At 56.6% G+C, this 20,836-nt stretch overlaps 1 protein-coding gene across 2 annotated transcripts in view; it reads right to left on the minus strand.

Annotated features, from left to right (window-relative positions):
* Window positions 1–520: 520 nt before the first annotated feature.
* LOC139159730 (major histocompatibility complex class I-related gene protein-like) overlaps window positions 521–20,836 on the minus strand; it is a 49,260-nt gene continuing 28,944 nt past the window's right edge. For both annotated transcript variants that reach the window (XM_070737088.1, XM_070737087.1), the window contains exons 2-9: window positions 11,504–11,779; window positions 8,924–9,199; window positions 7,349–7,630; window positions 6,443–6,553; window positions 4,811–4,843; window positions 3,313–3,345; window positions 1,710–1,745; window positions 521–1,443 (exon numbers count right to left, since the gene is read on the minus strand). In XM_070737088.1, the coding sequence (XP_070593189.1) occupies window positions 1,726–1,745; window positions 3,313–3,345; window positions 4,811–4,843; window positions 6,443–6,553; window positions 7,349–7,630; window positions 8,924–9,199; window positions 11,504–11,762 (1,014 nt within the window). In that variant the 5' untranslated portion in view covers window positions 11,763–11,779 and the 3' untranslated portion in view covers window positions 521–1,443; window positions 1,710–1,725. The remainder of the gene's footprint in view (window positions 1,444–1,709; window positions 1,746–3,312; window positions 3,346–4,810; window positions 4,844–6,442; window positions 6,554–7,348; window positions 7,631–8,923; window positions 9,200–11,503; window positions 11,780–20,836) is intronic.

Here is a 20,836-nt window from a genome sequence, read left to right on the forward strand (position 1 = left end):
ATCCCCTGTAATGTGGGGGACAACTATCCCATCAATCAGAGTTCCCCCACCACATCATATTAGGCAGCCTAGGAGCCCAGAGATGATCTCTCAGAAGCAGGAGAAGCTGCCCTTCTGCAAGGGGACCAGGACACCTATGGCCGGTCACTGAACCCCCTGTCTCCTGAAGAGCCCCTGGATGAGGCTCAAAGACCAGCCACTTGACCAACAGCCTGAGCCAAAGGTGGATTTGAGGGAAGAGCAGCCTCTGTTGTTGCCCCCACAAAGCCAAGAGCAAGCATCCATTTTACAGATCACCTTGGTGATTGTAGAGAAACATCCAGACACAGGAACAAAATGGCTGCCTCCTCCCCAAAGGAGCACACAGGAGCCCCCCCCCTCCAAGTTCTCCCTCCTTCCAAGTTTTGCCTTAGATTCTCCCTTTCCTCCCACTCAAAGTGAAATTGGAATCGGGGTCTCTGATCAACAAAGAAGAGTAAAATGCTTTCTAATTTCAACCTCCTCAGACATGCAACTCAAGTAAGAATAGAAGAAATAATTTATTTTCAGAAAACAATTTTGGCAAAATTACAATATATGCGGAGGTAGCAACCTGACAGTGCAATTGATCTCACGTTCCATTTTTCTAAATCATGAAAATCCATAAATGGCAATCTATAAAAAATAAGTGTCAAATGCTACACTCTGCATACTGATTATTTGTCAAATTTTGTGTTACCCTATAACTCAATTAACTGCAATAACCGCTTAAAAGTGCATCAACTATTTTAGTGACAAAAATCTCAGAAATAGTAATAGTTTCATGGGAGATTACATTAAACCAGGGGTCTTCAAACTTGGCAACTTTAAGACTTGTGGACTTCAACTCCCAGAATTCAACAGGCAGCATAGCTGGCTGGAGAATTCTGGGAGTTGAAGTCCATAAGTCTTAAAGTTGCCAAGTTTGAGGACCCCTGCGTTAAACACATAAAACACACACAAGGAAAAAAGATAGAAACCTCCACCTTTATCCCCCACAAGCATCATGAAATTAACAACTTATAAATCTCTCTTAAAGTAAAACCAAGAAACTCTCCATCCTCTTCCTCACCCCATTCTCTATAAACCCATTTCTAAAATCTCATCTTTAACCTCTAATCTTTCTCCACTAAGAATAATCAGCAGAAGCCCATTAAGGGGGTTATCCAACCTACAGTACCTATTATAAACTATTATTTATAAAAAACAATTTGAAATATTTTGATCCGACAATTAGTAACACATAATATATTATTTTCTCCTCTGCTCCTCAATCATCATTTTAAAAGGTCACTGATTGAATGATGAAAGACCCCAAAATCTGTCCTGGTTCCAGCATGCAGGAAGGGTCACCTAAGAGTCCGGCCCAATTCAGGAGAAGGCAGATCCATCTTCTTTCCTCTCTCTTTATGCTGGGAGTGTCCACTACGAAGAGGAAGGAGAAAGTATCCAAGGGTTAGTTGGATCCAGACAGTCACAGAGCCTGAGAGCTGCCAGAGGATCAGAGTTTGGGGGCAGGAAGACCCCTTCCCCAAGCCCCCTCCCTCAAATCCCTTCACTTCCAGTGTTTGTGAATAGGAGAGAGAAGAGGGACTTCCAAAGTATCTTCACCCTCACTTGGTCCTTGGACTCCAAATCTCTCCCCTCCCTTCCTCCCTCTCCCCCCACATGGCCCCCACCACTCCACTCACCTGCAAGGGGGGGCTGCTAAATGGGCTGGTTGCTCCCTGGATTGGAGAGAAAGACACAGAATGAATCAATGTCTCTTCCTGTGAGGAGGACAAATCTCTCTTCACCATTAAACTTCTTCAGCTTCACAAACTTCTCAGAGGATGTAAAACTTTTATTAATTAATTAATCTTCCACCCCAAATATCCCATTAAGGTGACTCTAGGCAGCTCACATTAAAATTCAATAAACTGCCATGTAGAACATTTAAATCAATAAATAAAAAACCAGATTCCCCCATCAGATCAATAGTTGTTGCCTTGGTCTGACAATCACACATGTCCCGTGTGTGATTGTGGTCTCGAATCAGACCCAGGACGATATGGGAGAGACCCACAGACACCAGGGAGGCCATGAACTCCTGGCTGCTTCCGAGGCCAAACCCAGGATGGCCGGTTGAAGTCTCCCAGGAGAATCATGATCCTGGGCAACTCCATGCCAACCCTGAGATGGTCCCCAGCAGCTGAGGCAGGAGGTGGCCATGCATCAGAGAGGCTGGTACAGTAGCAACAGGCCCAACTGGTCCTGTGAGCCCAAAGTCAGAAACAAAGAGTCACAACCAGAAACCTGGGAAGCAAAAGTATAGTCTGGAGGACAGAAGGGAAAGGGGGGACATGATCGAAAAATTTAAATATGTGAAAGGGTTAAATAAGTTCAGGAGGGAAGTGTTTTTAATAGGAAAGTGAACACAAGAACAAGGGGACACAATCAGGTTAGTTGGGGGAAAGATCAGAAGCAACGTGAGAAAATATTATTTTACTGGAAGAGTAGTAGATGCTTGGAACAATCTTCCAGCAGACATGATAAATCCACAGTAACTGAATTTAAACATGCCTGGGATAAACATATATCCATCCTAAGATAAAATACAGGAAATAGTATAAGGGCAGACTAGATGGACCCTGAGGTCTTTTTCTGCTGTCAATCTTCTATGTTTCAAAAGCCCAAGTGCCAAAAGAGATTCTCAGATGACCACTGCACCCCACTTCCTCTGCCCTGGACTCTCAGTTGGGCCAAACATTAAACCCAGATGAGGACATCTCTGAGAGACGGACACCCCCCCCTCCAGAGTCAGCCAGGTCTCAGCTCTGCCACCAGAAGAGTCTCTAACCACTAGGGATCATGGCATTGCCAGTAGTTTCCTATTTCCCCTCAAAGACCTTGAGGGTTTTTTCCTCCAATGGGGGCCAAGGCTCCACCATGCAGACTCCGGGCTGCCTCAATTCCCCTGCCTTGTATGAATCCAACAGGGAGAGTTTCCTTTCTCCTCTGCAGAATGAACCAATGAGAAGAGAGGAGGATTTTGTGACACTCAGCCGGCTTTCACATCTAAGGCAGGACTCGAACTCATGCGCTGATCTGGTGCCCTCACCACTAAGCCAAAGTGGCTCCAATTATTCTTATTATTCCACCAGAAGCAGACTCAGAGGGCCCCCAGGGAGGATGAATTGGGGGAGAGGCTTTAAAAGTGGGGTCCTTTCCCTCTTTCCATCCCCCACCCCCCCAAAGTCTTGCAAAGAGACAGAATGGCTGAGGCAGCAGCAGGAGTCGCTCCCTCCCACTTACCCTGGTCTGAACTGCTGGATCCTTTGTCACTTGCTGGAAAAGAAGGAAAGAAAAGAGGGTGAGAAAGTCTCTCTCTTGGCTTAGAGGTGGAGAAGCTCAGCTCTTTCTGACCCCAGCTCCCTCCCTCCTTTCCCCTCCCCCTCCCTTTTCCCTTCCTCCCTTTCTCCTCCCTCCCTTTCTCCCTTCTCCCTTTCTCTCTCCCTCCCTTTCTCCCTCCCTCTTTTCCCTCTCCCTCCCTTTCTCCCTCCCTTCTTTTCTCTCCCCTCACCTTTCTCCCTCCCTTCTTTTCTCTCCCCCTCCCTTTCTCCCTCCCTCCTTTTCCCCCTCCCCCCCTTTCTCTCTTCCTCCTTTTCCCTCTCCCTCCCTCCTTTTCCCTCTCCCTCCCTTTCTCCCTCCTCCTTTCTCTCCCCCTCCCTTTCTCCCTCCCTTCTTTTCTCTCCCCCTCCCTTTCTCCCTCCCTCCTTTTCCCCTTCCCCCCCTTTCTCTCTCCCTCCTTTTCCCTCTCCCTCTCCCTCCCTTTCTCCCTCCCTCCTTTTCCCCCTCCCTCCCTTTCTCCCTCCCTCCTTTTCCCTCTCCCTCCCTTTCTCCCTCCCTCCTTTCTCTCCCCCTCCCTTTCTCCCTCCCTCCTTTTCCCCCTCCCTCCCTTTCTCCCTCCCTCCTTTTCCCCCTCCCCCCTTTCTCTCTCCTCCTTTTCCCTCTCCCTCTCCCTCTCCCCTCCCTTTTCTCCCTCCCTCCTTTTCCCCCTCCCCCCTTTCTCCCTCCCTCCTTTTTCCCTCTCCCTCCCTTTCTCCCTCCCTCCTTTTCCCTCTCCCTCCCTTTCTCCCTCCCTCCTTTTCCCCTCCCTCCCTTTCTCCCTCCCTCCTTTTCCCTCTCCCTCCCTTTCTCTCTCTCACACACAATCAAAGACTCACAAATATATGGAGAGAGTTTGGACCAAATTGCTTTGGCTAAAAGGCATCGAAAATTATTCTTAAAATTTGTATGTATATCACACTAAGCCAGAAGGCAGAACTGACCTAAAAGATACAAATGGATCCAAAGTTTCTTTGTGTAACCAGTTCTTACTTAGAGAGCCTTTGGGATGGGTGACCAAGAGGAGATCCAGCTGCATCCCCCAAAGCTCCTTTTTCCTCATTGACCCCTTTTGATGCCTAATTTTATGGAGTTTCTGACTCTCACTTGGGCAAGCCTTTCCTTTCTCCCTATTTGGGAAACAGAGCATGTTCTCAGTCAGAGGGGCCTTCCACCAGCTGGATCTTCTCACCTTCTTGAAGGTTCCTTCATCCAGATGTTTCCCCTAGAGGACTCCACTCCCAAGAACAGCCTGGCTGTAATGAAAAGGGGCCCATCTTCCCCAGCCCGGTTCTTAGGAGGAGAGGAAGATAGCACATACAAGCATACACACACACACACACATACACACAGACCCCTCAAGTGATGGAGCCTCTGGTCCCTGCTCTAAGTTGGAGACTACATGGAAAGAGGAGAAATCACTCACTTGATGTTGCTCTGTAGCCATCCTGACGTCTCTCTGCAAGGACAAAAATCAGTGAAACCTCAAAAGAATAAACCAGAGATATACAGTGATCCCTCGATTATCGCGAGGGTTCCGTTCCAAGACCCCTCGCGATAATCGATTTTTCGCGATATAGTGGTGCGGAAGTAAAAACACCATCTGCGCATGCGTGCCTTTTTTCCATGGCCGCACATGCGCAGATGGTGTTTTTACTTCCGCACCTGGGAAGACCCAGGGAAGGTTCCTTCGGCCGCCCAGCAGCTGATCTGCTCGGCAGCGCCGCAGCAGCGAGGAGCCGAAGATCGGGGTTTCCCCGCTGCCCACGCAAAGGGGAAACCCAGATCTTCGGCTCCTCGCTGCTGCGGCGCTGCCGAGCAGATCAGCTGCTGGGCGGCCGAAGGAACCTTCCCTGGGTCTTCCCCGCCGCCCACGCAAAGGGGAAACCCCGATCTTCGGCTCCTCGCTGCTGCCCGCCCGCCGCTCGCCCGCCGCCCACCGCTCGAGAGCAAGAGGGGGAGAGATAGAGAAAGAGAGAGAAGGAAAGAAAGAGATGAGAGAGGGAGGAAGAGAGTGTGAGAGAGGAAGAAGCAAGAGAGAGAAAGAGAGAGAGAAAGAAAGATGAGAAAGGAAGAGAGTGACGTCATCGGGTGGGAAAATATTTTAATTAATATTTTTTGAAAAATCGCGATATAGCGTTTCGCGAAGATTGAGATAGCGAAAATCGAGGGATCACTGTATATAATAAATGTTTATTTATAATGCCCTTTTAACAAAGGGCATAAGAACACGTTAGCAAGAGCACTTTTTGACAGAGCCGCCATATTGCCCCCACAATCCGGGTCCTCATTTTCCCCACCTGGAAAGGATGGACGCAGTGAAGGGCTACCAGCATTTTTACTACCACACTGTGGCGTGGCTTATGCAGGAAACCCGGCATTTTCTTTCAGCATCTTTGATTGCAAATTGGGTGCTCTGGGGTGGAGATCCAGTTTTGCTACCCCACTACCTGCCCCCCCATCCGGGCAGTAGCCCACCCCTGCATGGAAGGCTCAGTCAACCTTCAGCCAGTGATGAGATTTGAACTGCTGACCTGCAGATCTAGCAGTCAGCTTTAGTGGCCTGCAGTACTGCACTCTACCCACTGCGATCTTCTACGGAGAGAGCATCCAAACTCTGTCTCCATAGAAGATATTTCACAGTCACTTTGTCCCATGAATAAAGACAGAAAGATGTATCTCCTGATTTGCCCCAAAAGATACCTGCTGCCTCCGAGATGGATGGAGGGGAATTGGAGGGAAGCAGCTGGAGCAGCTGGGAGGGGAGGAGGTTCCCATGGAAACCCTTCTCTGCTGCTCTTTGATCAAAGCCTTTGAGGGGGACAGAGGAACTGGGAGGCCTCTTCCCAACTCAGAAGAACCTCAGACTGCCTGAATCTCAGACTCAGATGAACCGAGACTGGAGTCCCAGCAAGAGGCTGAGATCTCTGATGCTCCCCAAGAGGGATGGGACAACAGGACAGAAGGAGGCCCAGAAGGAGCTCCCCAAAGGGAAAGACATGGGGGGTGTTTATCCCCATCTTCTTTCCATCACACCCCCACACCGAAAAATACTTACTGATGATGAATAGCACGATCCCAGCAATCCCAGCAATCACACCCACAACAAACAGAGCAGCCACAACAAAGCCGATGATGAGCCCAAGGTTGGATTTTGAATTGGTGGGTTCTGAATTGGGAGAAAGAGCAATTAAATTTGATTATTTCCTGTATCATGCTGACAATCATCAATTAAAAAAATGGATTTCAATTTGAATTTTGTAACTTTAGGAATCCAATGTACGATAGGGAAACCTCTGAGCATATGCAGAGTTCTTTGAGAGGGAGATTTTTTCCTTGGGTTTATGCTGAGCCTCAGGAATTCACATATCGTATCAAAAAATAATGTGCAACTTCTTTCTTAGAGAAGCAACAGAGACTGACCTTTTGACCTTTATAGCAGGAAACCTTGTCAGTCTTTGATGGGAAAAAGCTCAGACTTGGGAGCCTCTTTTCTGTCTCCTGATGCATCAGTCCAGCCACTCTCTGCATTTCCTGAAGTCAGCTGTAGTTCATCAATTTTAATCAAAATTTGCCTTCAGAAAAGGGGCTACAAGACTCCACCTAATTCTTGTATTTTTTCCCTGTTTCTTGCCTCCAGCAGAAAAGCAGCAGTTACATTAAGCACCAGAAACAGATTTGATTTTGCAGTGTAAGTGCTGCTTTTCTGCTGGAGGCAAGAAACAGGGAAGGCCTAAGAGAGGATCTAAAGGCATTTTATCAGGATCGGCCAAGTATTGTGATAGGATTCTGAAGTCAGTTCTATGGTCTGGTCACTGCAGCTTCACCAGCCTCAAACACAGGAAAAACCAATGAATTAAAGCTCAGGTATGTTCACATCTGGACACATCTGGGGTCAGATTTCTCTCCCACCCCCCTCCAGGCTGCCAAAGAGCCCAGCCTTTCCCTCCCTGCAGCCTCTCACCCTTCAGCTCCAAGTCCAGAGGATCCTGCAGGCCGTCGTGCTCCACGTGGCACCGATAGCGGCCCCTCTCTTTGGGGTCGATCCGGATGCTGATCCAGTAGTGGTAGGTCCCATCCGCATTGGGGGCCAGAAACCCATGGAAGGTGTCCTGCAGCCAGACCTCCCCGTCCCTCGTCCAGGAGGCATCGATCTCCCTGGGGTAGAAGCCGTGGACCCGGCAGACGTGGGTCTCCATCCCATCCTCCACCTCCGTCCTGCTGCTCATTGTCACCACTGGAGGCTCTGCGGAAACACCGGAATTGACTCTGAGCCCCTCCAGAGACTGAAAGGTGGGTGAGAAAATCAGGGACAGGAAACTCTCCCCCTATTTCCCCCTCCACACCTGAAGCATCTCAAGGGGTTTTGGGAAATGCTCCGAATTTGGAAAACGCTCAACCACAAGAACTCCTGATTTTGAGTCCTTCCCAGGGACTCAGCCTGAAAAACCTCCAGCAGCAAATTGAGGGTCCAAGGAAATTCCTCTCTGTCTGCTTTGACCTCTGGCTGATCTTGGGCTGCTCCCTTCAGGGGAGGGAGAGTGGAGATGGTCTCTTAGGTTCCCTCTCAAAACAGCCACAACACAGAAGATTCTCTCTACTTTCTGCATCCTCTTCTGCTCCCCTGAATGTGAGGCTGCTCCAGGCCTCTTTCCAAGGGACACAACCAGCATTCCCTGTAAGCTGTGCACGTGCGCACCCCCAAATACCCCCCGGCGCACCCTTTTCCACGGGCACAAGCTCCCCAGCCCGCGGGGGGGTTGCGGGGGCGGGGAGGCACCGGCAGTTAAAGGAAAGGGAGCTGCGGCCGCCGCTGCCTCCCCACAGTGCCTCCGGCCCCCTCGCGCCCCTGGCCTCTCGGCGCTGCCACCCACCCGATCCGCCCCCTCTCCTCCTCCGCCTCCTGCCTTGGGGCGCGACTTCTCCAGCGCCGGTGGCTGCGGCTTCTTTTCCTTCTCTTCCGTGCTCCAGCCAGGGGGCTGCGAGAGAGGGTTTTCTCCGTGTGCTTCAGGAATGCCCGCCCCGCCCCTCTTGCAGCCCCCTCGCTGGGAGCGCTTTCATCCCAGACTTTCAGCAAGGGGGCTGCAGTATAGGCAGGGCAGACATTCCCGGAGCGCTCGGAGAAAGCGCTCTCGCAGCCCCCTCGCTGACACAAAGAGAGAGAGAGGGAGAGAGAGAAAGTAAGTGAGAAAGAGAGAGAGAGAGAAAGGGGGAGAGAGAGATAGCAAGAGAGAGAAGAGAAAGAAAAAAAGAGATAGAAAGAAAGAGTGAGAGAGAAAGAAAGAAAGCGATAGAGAGAGAGAGCAAGAGGGGGAGAGAAAAAGACAGAGAAATGACTCTTGATTTAAAGCATATGGTAAAAAGCACCCAAATAATAACAGAAAAAAAAAACCCCAGCCGTTTGTGTGTGGGTGGGTGCTGGAAGGGGGGGATTCCCACCAGGGCAAACAGGCTGCAGACCAGGGACTCAAAGGGGCTGAATGTGTCCAAGAGATCCGGCCATAAAGGAGGAAAGTCCAGTCTCCATTCAGATGCTCACCTGTCCTCAGCAGCGTCTCATTCCCATAGGACAGGTACTTCTTTATCCACTCAATGCAGGTTTCCTCCAGGTAGACCTTATTTCCCTGATTCCATCCTGGATCAGCATTCCATTTCCTCTGGGTGATCTGGGCCTGGGGGTCGGGAGCCACCCAAGTGAGGGTCTCTTTGTGGAACGTCAGGAAGGTCCTCCCGTCATAGCCATGCTGCTCAAACCCTCCTTTGCTCCCATCTCTCTGGAGCTCACAGCCAAAAATCCTCTGCAATGTGTGAAGGCCTAAAAGACAAGACAGGAGGATGGTTTCCGTAGTCCTGAAGATAGACAGCTGCCCCCCTTCCTGCAGGGACGTTGACAGAGGCACTGACACCCCCATTTCCTCCCTAGACTTCAAGGGAAATAAAGCCCCCATCACTAACCTCCCTTCCCCCCTCCCTCCCCCTCCCTCCCTGCATTCCCCTCCCCCCAGGACGGAGCCCCTGAACCTTCCCAAGAAAAGGGAATCTGGAAAAGGCAGCAGAGGATCCCAAGGGAGACGGAGAGAAGGAGGAGGGGGGAAAGAAACAGAGGGACGGAGATCCTTCCATCTTTCTCTCTGCTGTTCCTCTGGGGGGAAAGGAAGGGATCCCAGAGAGGGAACAGGAGCCTGGATCTGCGGCTGCAAAGAGGGACTGAGAATCTGGTGGTCTCAAAGAGGATCTGGTTGATCTACATAAAAGCTTTCAGGGATCCCTGTGACCATAAATCTTGGTCCATGTTCGCAAATAGCATCAAGTCACAAGGGCCGGTTCCCACTTTGGTCTAACCAGAAACAAACCATGGTTTAGTTCAATGTGGGAACGAAGCCTTGAAGGGCCACAAAGGAATATTTTCCTCAGCAACAGCAGCAAGTGGCCCAGTCTGATCTGGACACCTGAAGGGTTATTGGCCTTTGAAATGAGCTTGAAGTCCACAGTCTTTGCAAGGCCCTGGAGAAGATATTTTGACTTCAAGTGACCAGATTCGTGGATTTAAAAGAAAACTGAATGTTTGAAAAAACCAAAAGGAAATCCTGAAATGTTTCCGCTCCTGTTTGGGCTTGAGAGGGAGGAAGGACGCCAGGAACTCTCAAATCTAAGGGAAAAACCACCTGGAAGGACAGTTGAACTAAACTGACCAGTGTTTTCCCTCCCTTCCCCCACCCAGGAATGTCGGGGGAGGGGATCCTTTCTCTGCATCTTCTGCTCAGCCAGAGATCTTCCCTTTGGAGGAAGAGGAAGATCCTCCTGAGCTCCAGCCTGATCCTTCCCTCGAGAGGAGATTCCCTGATCTCCCCATGGGGAAAATGGACTTTTATTTCTTTTTCTTTGATTAGTTTCCTTTTGCTCCTTTACTTTATGTTACCTTCTATTAGTTTTTATCTTTCGTTCAAAAGGTTTAATGCAAATTTTATTTTAAAAAGTTTCAAAGGCAAACAAGGTATCATTAAAATTGTATTGAGAACCCAAGAGAGGCTGATGTCCCAAAGCCTTTACATGAATCAAGGCAGAGCAACCACATCTGGAATACTGGGAGCAGTTGTGGCCCAAAGACCCCCAAAAGGAGAGGAGGGAGCAGGAGAAGGTCCACAGGAGGCGACTCAGGCGAGGGGAGGGGGGAAGCAGCCCCCCTTTGAGGAAAGGTTGGGACATTTGGGGCTCTTTAGCCTGGAAAGGAGGCTCCCACTAGACCCACAGGTGCTTTCAGCCCCTGCCCCCAAATAAGGTTCCTTGAAGGTGAATCTTGTTCCCCAAAGATGGCAGAAGGGGGGGGGCTGCTGAAGAAGGCCTCCCCCCCTCCAGGGCAGCCCCACCAAGAGGGCAGGGCAGGAGTTCAGCCTGAGGGACCAAGGATGGGAAGCCACGAAGGCTCTGAGAGACTCTGGAAGGGCCCCAAATGGAGGATCCTCTCTTCTCTGTCTTTCCCTCTCAGGATTGGGAGGATCCTGGCCCTGTGCCCCCCCCCAAGAGCCCCAACCCCATTTGGGTCTTCCTGGCCCCTCCTTCCAACTGGAGGGTGAGCAGAAAGCTCCCGGCATTTGGGGGCCCTTGTCCCTCCAAATAGGGGGTGAAGGAAAGAGGGATCTGCTCATCCCAGGTGGATCTGCACTTGATCCCTTATTTCTCTGGGGTGGAAACAGAGAGAAGGATGAGGACCTGCTTGCCCCAGAATTTAATTAGGATCCACTGACTTTTTTTGGAGGGGGGAGACCTGTGATTCCCTTCCTCCCCCACAGCAGGAGATCCACCAAGGTCAGATCCTCCAACTTTCATGGGGGGGGGAGGGGAGATTTCGGTCTCTTTTTATCTCATTTTATATCAATATCAACATTCAGAAAGACAAATTTAAACTAGTTTTCCATTAATTGCAATTGGCAGAACATGTCAGCTATGGAGGCAAGGACAATCTTATATGGACTTTTAAAAAAGAATAAATATATTAAAAATACTTTTTAAAAGGTGTGGAAGTAGCCTTTCTCTTTGAAGGGACCCCCCGCTTCCTCCCCCCTCTGGTTCCTGGGGAGGGGAATATGGGGCCAGAGGAGCCACCCAACCCATCACTCACCTTCGCTCTGATTGTAGCGACTCCTCAGAATCTCCAGGTTTCCTCTGAAATCCTCCTCAGAGCCACGAAAATACCGGGTGTTTCTGTCCCAGTACTGGGGATCCTCCTTCTCCACCTTCTCCATCCAGGAGACTCGAGGCTGCCCTTGCCTACTGTTGCTGTCGTAGTAGCTGAAGAGTTGATCATCCACATAACCCACAGCGACAAAGTGGGGCAGCCCCTGACTGGGCTCCGAGATGCCAGTGTAGAAATACTTCATGGAGTGGGAGGAGGCGCCTGGAAGGGACCCAGAGGGGCAGAGTTAGGGGGCTTCAGTCAAGGACCCTGATGCTCTATGGGGCACAGAAGGCCCCATTCCCAGGTCTGGAAAGAAGGAGGAAGAAGAAGAAGAAGAGAAAAATGATGGGAGAGAGGTTGAGGGGGCAGAGAGGTTGAGGGGGCAGAGAGGTTGAGGGGGCAGAGAGGTTGAGGGGGCAGAGAGGTTGAGGGGGCAGAGAGGTTGAGGGGGCAGAGAGGTTGAGGTGGCAGAGAGGTTGAGGGGGCAGAGAGGTTGAGGGGGCAGAGAGGTTGAGGGGGCAGAGAGGTTGAGGGGGCAGAGAGGTTGGGGGCAGAGAGGTTGAGGGGGCAGAGAGGTTGGGGGCAGAGAGGTTGGGGGCAGAGAGGTTGGGGGGGCAGAGAGGTTGGGGGAGCAGAGAGGTTGGGGGGAAGAGAGGGTGAGGGGGCAGAGAGGTTGAGGGGGCAGAGAGGTTGAGGGGGCAGAGAGGTTGGGGGGGCAGAGAGGTTGGGGGGGCAGAGAGGTTGAGGGGGCAGAGAGGTTGAGGGGCAGAGAGGTTGGGGGGGCAGAGAGGTTGAGGGGGCAGAGAGGTTGGGGGGGCAGAGAGGTTGGGGGGGCAGAGAGGTTGAGGGGGCAGAGAGGTTGAGGGGGCAGAGAGGTTGAGGGGGCAGAGAGGTTGGGGGCAGAGAGGTTGAGGGGCAGAGAGGTTGAGGGGGGCAGAGAGGTTGAGGGGGCAGAGAGGTTGAGGGGGCAGAGAGGTTGGGGGCAGAGAGGTTGAGGGGGCAGAGAGGTTGGGGGCAGAGAGGTTGGGGGCAGAGAGGTTGGGGGGGCAGAGAGGTTGGGGGAGCAGAGAGGTTGGGGGGAAGAGAGGGTGAGGGGGCAGAGAGGTTGAGGGGGCAGAGAGGTTGAGGGGGCAGAGAGGTTGGGGGGCAGAGAGGTTGGGGGGGCAGAGAGGTTGAGGGGGCAGAGAGGTTGAGGGGCAGAGAGGTTGGGGGGGCAGAGAGGTTGAGGGGGCAGAGAGGTTGGGGGGGCAGAGAGGTTGGGGGGGCAGAGAGGTTGAGGGGGCAGAGAGGTTGAGGGGCAGAGAGGTTGAGGGGGCAGAGAGGTTGGGGGCAGAGAGGTTGAGGGGCAGAGAGGTTGAGGGGCAGAGAGGTTGAGGGGGCAGAGAGGTTGAGGGGGCAGAGAGGTTGAGGGGGCAGAGAGGTTGGGGGGCAGAGAGGTTGAGGGGGCAGAGAGGTTGAGGGGGCAGAGAGGTTGAAGTGGCAGAGAGGTTGAGGGGGCAGAGAGGTTGGGGGCAGAGAGGTTGAGGAGGCAGAGAGGTTGAAGGGGCAGAGAGGTTGAAGGGGCAGAGAGGTTGAGGGGGCAGAGAGGTTGAGGGGGCAGAGAGGTTGGGGGCAGAGAGGTTGGGGGCAGAGAGGTTGAGGGGGCAGAGAGGTTGAGGAGGCAGAGAGGTTGAAGGGGCAGAGAGGTTGAAGGGGCAGAGAGGTTGCGGGGGCAGAGAGGTTGAGGGGGCAGAGAGTTTGAGGGGGCAGAGAGGTTGGGGGAGCAGAGAGGTTGGGGGAGCAGAGAGGTTGAGGGGGCAGAGAGGTTGGGGGCAGAGAGGTTGGGGGCAGAGAGGTTGGGGGGGCAGAGAGGTTGGGGGAGCAGAGAGGTTGGGGGGAAGAGAGGGTGAGGGGGCAGAGAGGTTGAGGGGGCAGAGAGGTTGAGGGGGCAGAGAGGTTGGGGGGGCAGAGAGGTTGAGGGGGCAGAGATGTTGAGGGGGCAGAGAGGTTGAGGGGGCAGAGAGGTTGGGGGGCAGAGAGGTTGGGGGGGCAGAGAGGTTGAGGGGGCAGAGAGGTTGAGGGGCAGAGAGGTTGGGGGGGCAGAGAGGTTGAGGGGGCAGAGAGGTTGGGGGGGCAGAGAGGTTGGGGGGCAGAGAGGTTGAAGGGGCAGAGAGGTTGAGGGGGCAGAGAGGTTGGGGGGCAGAGAGGTTGAGGGGGCAGAGAGGTTGAGGGGGCAGAGAGGTTGGGGGGGCAGAGAGGTTGAGGGGGCAGAGAGGTTGGGGGGCAGAGAGGTTGAGGGGGCAGAGAGGTTGAAGGGGCAGAGAGGTTGAGGGGGCAGAGAGGTTGGGGGGCAGAGAGGTTGAGGGGGCAGAGAGGTTGAGGGGGCAGAGAGGTTGGGGGGGCAGAGAGGTTGAAGGGGCAGAGAGGTTGGGGGGCAGAGAGGTTGAGGGGGCAGAGAGGTTGAAGGGGCAGAGAGGTTGAGGGGGCAGAGAGGTTGAGGGGGCAGAGAGGTTGGGGGGGCAGAGAGGTTGAGGGGGCAGAGAGTTTGAGGGGGCAGAGAGGTTGGGGGCAGAGAGGTTGGGGGGGCAGAGAGGTTGGGGGAGCAGAGAGGTTGGGGGGAAGAGAGGGTGAGGGGGCAGAGAGGTTGAGGGGGCAGAGAGGTTGAGGGGGCAGAGAGGTTGGGGGGGCAGAGAGGTTGAGGGGGCAGAGATGTTGAGGGGGCAGAGAGGTTGAGGGGGCAGAGAGGTTGGGGGGCAGAGAGGTTGGGGGGGCAGAGAGGTTGAGGGGGCAGAGAGGTTGAGGGGCAGAGAGGTTGGGGGGGCAGAGAGGTTGAGGGGGCAGAGAGGTTGGGGGGGCAGAGAGGTTGGGGGGGCAGAGAGGTTGAGGGGGCAGAGAGGTTGAGGGGCAGAGAGGTTGAGGGGGCAGAGAGGTTGGGGGCAGAGAGGTTGAGGGGCAGAGAGGTTGAGGGGCAGAGAGGTTGAAGGGGCAGAGAGGTTGAGGGGGCAGAGAGGTTGAGGGGGCAGAGAGGTTGAGGGGGCAGAGAGGTTGGGGGAGCAGAGAGGTTGAGGGGGCAGAGAGGTTGGGGGCAGAGAGGTTGGGGGCAGAGAGGTTGGGGGGGCAGAGAGGTTGGGGGAGCAGAGAGGTTGGGGGGAAGAGAGGGTGAGGGGGCAGAGAGGTTGAGGGGGCAGAGAGGTTGAGGGGGCAGAGAGGTTGGGGGGGCAGAGAGGTTGAGGGGGCAGAGAGGTTGAGGGGGCAGAGAGGTTGGGGGGCAGAGAGGTTGGGGGGGCAGAGAGGTTGAGGGGGCAGAGAGGTTGAGGGGGCAGAGAGGTTGAGGGGCAGAGAGGTTGAGGGGGCAGAGAGGTTGGGGGCAGAGAGGTTGAGGGGCAGAGAGGTTGAGGGGCAGAGAGGTTGAAGGGGCAGAGAGGTTGAGGGGGCAGAGAGGTTGAGGGGGCAGAGAGGTTGAGGGGGCAGAGAGGTTGGGGGAGCAGAGAGGTTGAGGGGGCAGAGAGGTTGGGGGCAGAGAGGTTGGGGGCAGAGAGGTTGGGGGGGCAGAGAGGTTGGGGGAGCAGAGAGGTTGGGGGGAAGAGAGGGTGAGGGGGCAGAGAGGTTGAGGGGGCAGAGAGGTTGAGGGGCAGAGAGGTTGGGGGGGCAGAGAGGTTGAGGGGGCAGAGATGTTGAGGGGGCAGAGAGGTTGAGGGGGCAGAGAGGTTGGGGGGCAGAGAGGTTGGGGGGGCAGAGAGGTTGAGGGGGCAGAGAGGTTGAGGGGCAGAGAGGTTGGGGGGGCAGAGAGGTTGAGGGGGCAGAGAGGTTGGGGGGGCAGAGAGGTTGGGGGGGCAGAGAGGTTGAGGGGGCAGAGAGGTTGAGGGGCAGAGAGGTTGAGGGGGCAGAGAGGTTGGGGGCAGAGAGGTTGAGGGGCAGAGAGGTTGAGGGGCAGAGAGGTTGAGGGGGCAGAGAGGTTGAGGGGGCAGAGAGGTTGAGGGGGCAGAGAGGTTGGGGGGCAGAGAGGTTGGGGGAGCAGAGAGGTTGGGGGAGCAGAGAGGTTGAGGGGCAGAGAGGTTGGGGGCAGAGAGGTTGGGGGCAGAGAGGTTGGGGGGGCAGAGAGGTTGGGGGAGCAGAGAGGTTGGGGGGCAGAGAGGGTGAGGGGGCAGAGAGGTTGAGGGGGCAGAGAGGTTGAGGGGGCAGAGAGGTTGGGGGGGCAGAGAGGTTGAGGGGGGCAGAGATGTTGAGGGGGCAGAGAGGTTGAGGGGGCAGAGAGGTTGGGGGCAGAGAGGTTGGGGGGGCAGAGAGGTTGGGGGGGCAGAGAGGTTGAGGGGCAGAGAGGTTGGGGGGGCAGAGAGGTTGAGGGGGCAGAGAGGTTGGGGGGGCAGAGAGGTTGGGGGGGCAGAGAGGTTGAGGGGGCAGAGAGGTTGAGGGGCAGAGAGGTTGAGGGGCAGAGAGGTTGAGGGGGCAGAGAGGTTGGGGGCAGAGAGGTTGAGGGGCAGAGAGGTTGAGGGGCAGAGAGGTTGAGGGGGCAGAGAGGTTGAGGGGGCAGAGAGGTTGAGGGGGCAGAGAGGTTGGGGGGCAGAGAGGTTGAGGGGGCAGAGAGGTTGAAGGGGCAGAGAGGTTGAGGGGGCAGAGAGGTTGAAGGGGCAGAGAGGTTGAGGGGGCAGAGAGGTTGGGGGGGCAGAGAGGTTGAGGAGGCAGAGAGGTTGGGGGGGCAGAGAGGTTGAGGGGGCAGAGAGGTTGAGGAGGCAGAGAGGTTGAGGGGGCAGAGAGGTTGGGGGGGCAGAGAGGTTGAGGAGGCAGAGAGGTTGGGGGGGCAGAGAGGTTGAGGAGGCAGAGAGGTTGAGGAGGCAGAGAGGTTGAGGGGGCAGAGAGGTTGGGGGGGCAGAGAGGTTGAGGAGGCAGAGAGGTTGAGGGGGCAGAGAGGTTGGGGGGCAGAGAGGTTGAGGAGGCAGAGAGGTTGGGGGGGCAGAGAGGTTGAGGAGGCAGAGAGGTTGAGGAGGCAGAGAGGTTGAGGGGGCAGAGAGGTTGGGGGGGCAGAGAGGTTGAGGAGGCAGAGAGGTTGAGGGGGCAGAGAGGTTGGGGGGGCAGAGAGGTTGCGGGGGCAGAGAGGTTGGGGGGGCAGAGAGGTTGAGGAGGCAGAGAGGTTGAGGGGGCAGAGAGGTTGAGGGGGCAGAGAGGTTGAGGGGGCAGAGAGGTTGAGGGGGCAGAGAGGTTGAGGGGGCAGAGAGGTTGAGGGGGCAGAGAGGTTGAGGGGGCAGAGAGGTTGGGGGGCAGAGAGGTTGGGGGGCAGAGAGGTTGGGGGGCAGAGAGGTTGAAGGGGCAGAGAGGTTGAGGGGGCAGAGAGGTTGAGGGGGCAGAGAGGTTGGGGGGCAGAGAGGTTGAGGGGGCAGAGAGGTTGAGGGGGCAGAGAGGTTGGGGGGGCAGAGAGGTTGAGGGGGCAGAGAGGTTGAGGGGGCAGAGAGGTTGGGGGGCAGAGAGGTTGAGGGGGCAGAGAGGTTGAAGTGGCAGAGAGGTTGAGGGGGCAGAGAGGTTGAGGGGGCAGAGAGGTTGAGGAGGCAGAGAGGTTGAGGGGGAAGAGAGGTTGAGGGGGCAGAGAGGTTGGGGGGCAGAGAGGTTGAGGGGGCAGAGAGGTTGAGGGGGCAGAGAGGTTGGGGGGGCAGAGAGGTTGAGGGGGCAGAGAGGTTGAGGGGGCAGAGAGGTTGGGGGGCAGAGAGGTTGAGGGGGCAGAGAGGTTGAGGGGGCAGAGAGGTTGAGGGGGCAGAGAGGTTGAGGAGGCAGAGAGGTTGAAGGGGCAGAGAGGTTGAGGGGGCAGAGAGGTTGAGGGGGCAGAGAGGTTGGGGGGCAGAGAGGTTGAGGGGGCAGAGAGGTTGAGGGGGCAGAGAGGTTGGGGGGGCAGAGAGGTTGGGGGGGCAGAGAGGTTGAGGGGGCAGAGAGGTTGAGGGGCAGAGAGGTTGGGGGGGCAGAGAGGTTGAGGGGGCAGAGAGGTTGGGGGGGCAGAGAGGTTGGGGGGGCAGAGAGGTTGAGGGGGCAGAGAGGTTGAGGGGCAGAGAGGTTGAGGGGGCAGAGAGGTTGGGGGCAGAGAGGTTGAGGGGCAGAGAGGTTGAGGGGCAGAGAGGTTGAGGGGGCAGAGAGGTTGAGGGGGCAGAGAGGTTGAGGGGGCAGAGAGGTTGGGGGGCAGAGAGGTTGGGGGAGCAGAGAGGTTGGGGGAGCAGAGAGGTTGAGGGGGCAGAGAGGTTGGGGGCAGAGAGGTTGGGGGCAGAGAGGTTGGGGGGGCAGAGAGGTTGGGGGAGCAGAGAGGTTGGGGGGAAGAGAGGGTGAGGGGGCAGAGAGGTTGAGGGGGCAGAGAGGTTGAGGGGGCAGAGAGGTTGGGGGGGCAGAGAGGTTGAGGGGGCAGAGATGTTGAGGGGGCAGAGAGGTTGAGGGGGCAGAGAGGTTGGGGGGCAGAGAGGTTGGGGGGGCAGAGAGGTTGAGGGGGCAGAGAGGTTGAGGGGCAGAGAGGTTGGGGGGGCAGAGAGGTTGAGGGGGCAGAGAGGTTGGGGGGGCAGAGAGGTTGGGGGGGCAGAGAGGTTGAGGGGGCAGAGAGGTTGAGGGGCAGAGAGGTTGAGGGGGCAGAGAGGTTGGGGGCAGAGAGGTTGAGGGGCAGAGAGGTTGAGGGGCAGAGAGGTTGAGGGGGCAGAGAGGTTGAGGGGGCAGAGAGGTTGAGGGGGCAGAGAGGTTGAGGGGGCAGAGAGGTTGGGGGGCAGAGAGGTTGAGGGGGCAGAGAGGTTGAAGTGGCAGAGAGGTTGAGGGGGCAGAGAGGTTGAGGGGGCAGAGAGGTTGAGGAGGCAGAGAGGTTGAGGGGGCAGAGAGGTTGAGGGGGCAGAGAGGTTGGGGGGCAGAGAGGTTGAGGGGGCAGAGAGGTTGAGGGGGCAGAGAGGTTGGGGGGGCAGAGAGGTTGAGGGGGCAGAGAGGTTGAGGGGGCAGAGAGGTTGGGGGGCAGAGAGGTTGAGGGGGCAGAGAGGTTGAGGGGGCAGAGAGGTTGAGGGGGCAGAGAGGTTGAGGAGGCAGAGAGGTTGAAGGGGCAGAGAGGTTGAGGGGGCAGAGAGGTTGAGGGGGCAGAGAGGTTGGGGGGGCAGAGAGGTTGAGGGGGCAGAGAGGTTGAGGGGGCAGAGAGGTTGGGGGGCAGAGAGGTTGAGGGGGCAGAGAGGTTGAGGGGGCAGAGAGGTTGAGGGGGCAGAGAGGTTGAGGAGGCAGAGAGGTTGAGGGGGCAGAGAGGTTGGGGGGGAAGAGAGGTTGAGGGGGCAGAGAGGTTGGGGGGCAGAGAGGTTGAGGGGGCAGAGAGGTTGAGGGGGCAGAGAGGTTGAGGGGGCAGAGAGGTTGAGGAGGCAGAGAGGTTGAGGGGGCAGAGAGGTTGAAGGGGCAGAGAGGTTGAGGGGGCAGAGAGGTTGAAGGGGCAGAGAGGTTGGGGGGGCAGAGAGGTTGAGGGGGCAGAGAGTATGAGGGGGCAGAGAGGTTGGGGGGCAGAGAGGTTGAGGGGGCAGAGAGGTTGAAGGGGCAGAGAGATTGAGGGGGCAGAGAGGTTGAAGGGGCAGAGAGGTTGAGGGGGCAGAGAGGTTGAGGGGGCAGAGAGGTTGAAGGGGCAGAGAGGTTGGGGGGGCAGAGAGGTTGAAGGGGCAGAGAGGTTGAAGGGGCAGAGAGGTTGGGGGGGCAGAGAGGTTGGGGGGGCAGAGAGGTTGAGGGGGCAGAGAGGTTGGGGGGCAGAGAGGTTGAGGGGGCAGAGAGGTTGAAGGGGCAGAGAGGTTGAGGAGGCAGAGAGGTTGGGGGGGCAGAGAGGTTGAGGGGGCAGAGAGGTTGGGGGGGCAGAGAGGTTGAGGGGGCAGAGAGGTTGAGGGGGCAGAGAGGTTGAAGGGGCAGAGAGGTTGAGGGGGCAGAGAGGTTGAAGGGGCAGAGAGGTTGGGGGGGAGAGAGGTTGAGGGGGCAGAGAGGTTGAGGGGGCAGAGAGGTTGAGGGGGCAGAGAGGTTGATGGGGAAGAGAGGTTGATGGGGCAGAGAGGTTGATGGGGCAGAGAGGTTGAAGGGGCAGAGAGGTTGAGGGGGCAGAGAGGTTGAAGGGGCAGAGAGGTTGGGGGGCAGAGAGGTTGAGGGGGCAGAGAGGTTGGGGGGGCAGAGAGGTTGAAGGGGGCAGAGAGGTTGAAGGGGCAGAGAGGTTGGGGGGGCAGAGAGGTTGAGGGGGCAGAGAGGTTGAGGGGGCAGAGAGGTTGGGGGGGCAGAGAGGTTGAGGGGGCAGAGAGGTTGAAGGGGCAGAGAGGTTGAGGAGGCAGAGAGGTTGGGGGGGCAGAGAGGTTGAGGGGGCAGAGAGGTTGGGGGGGCAGAGAGGTTGAGGGGGCAGAGAGGTTGGGGGGGCAGAGAGGTTGAGGGGGCAGAGAGGTTGAAGGGGCAGAGAGGTTGGGGGGGCAGAGAGGTTGAGGGGGCAGAGAGGTTGGGGGGGCAGAGAGGTTGAGGGGGCAGAGAGGTTGAGGGGGCAGAGAGGTTGGGGGGCAGAGAGGTTGAGGGGGCAGAGAGGTTGAGGGGGCAGAGAGGTTGGGGGGCAGAGAGGTTGAGGGGGCAGAGAGGTTGAAGGGGGCAGAGAGGTTGAGGAGGCAGAGAGGTTGGGGGGGCAGAGAGGTTGAGGGGGCAGAGAGGTTGGGGGGGCAGAGAGGTTGAGGGGGCAGAGAGGTTGAGGGGGCAGAGAGGTTGAAGGGGCAGAGAGGTTGAGGGGGCAGAGAGGTTGAGGGGGCAGAGAGGTTGAAGGGGCAGAGAGGTTGAGGAGGCAGAGAGGTTGGGGGGGAGAGAGGTTGAGGGGGCAGAGAGGTTGAGGGGGCAGAGAGGTTGAGGGGGCAGAGAGGTTGATGGGGCAGAGAGGTTGATGGGGCAGAGAGGTTGATGGGGCAGAGAGGTTGAAGGGGGCAGAGAGGTTGAAGGGGCAGAGAGGTTGAGGGGGCAGAGAGGTTGAAGGGGCAGAGAGGTTGGGGGGCAGAGAGGTTGAGGGGGCAGAGAGGTTGAGGGGGCAGAGTGGTTGGGGGGCAGAGAGGTTGAGGGGGCAGAGAGGTTGGGGGGGCAGAGAGGTTGAGGGGGCAGAGAGGTTGAAGGGGCAGAGAGGTTGAAGGGGCAGAGAGGTTGAAGGGGCAGAGAGGTTGAGGGGGCAGAGAGGTTGAAGGGGCAGAGAGGTTGAAGGGGCAGAGAGGTTGGGGGGGCAGAGAGGTTGGGGGGGCAGAGAGGTTGGGGGGGCAGAGAGGTTGAGGGGGCAGAGAGGTTGGGGGGCAGAGAGGTTGAGGGGGCAGAGAGGTTGAAGGG

The sequence above is a fragment of the Erythrolamprus reginae genome, chromosome 2 (genome assembly GCF_031021105.1).
Source record: "Erythrolamprus reginae isolate rEryReg1 chromosome 2, rEryReg1.hap1, whole genome shotgun sequence".
Classification (NCBI taxonomy): Eukaryota; Metazoa; Chordata; class Lepidosauria; order Squamata; family Dipsadidae; genus Erythrolamprus; species Erythrolamprus reginae.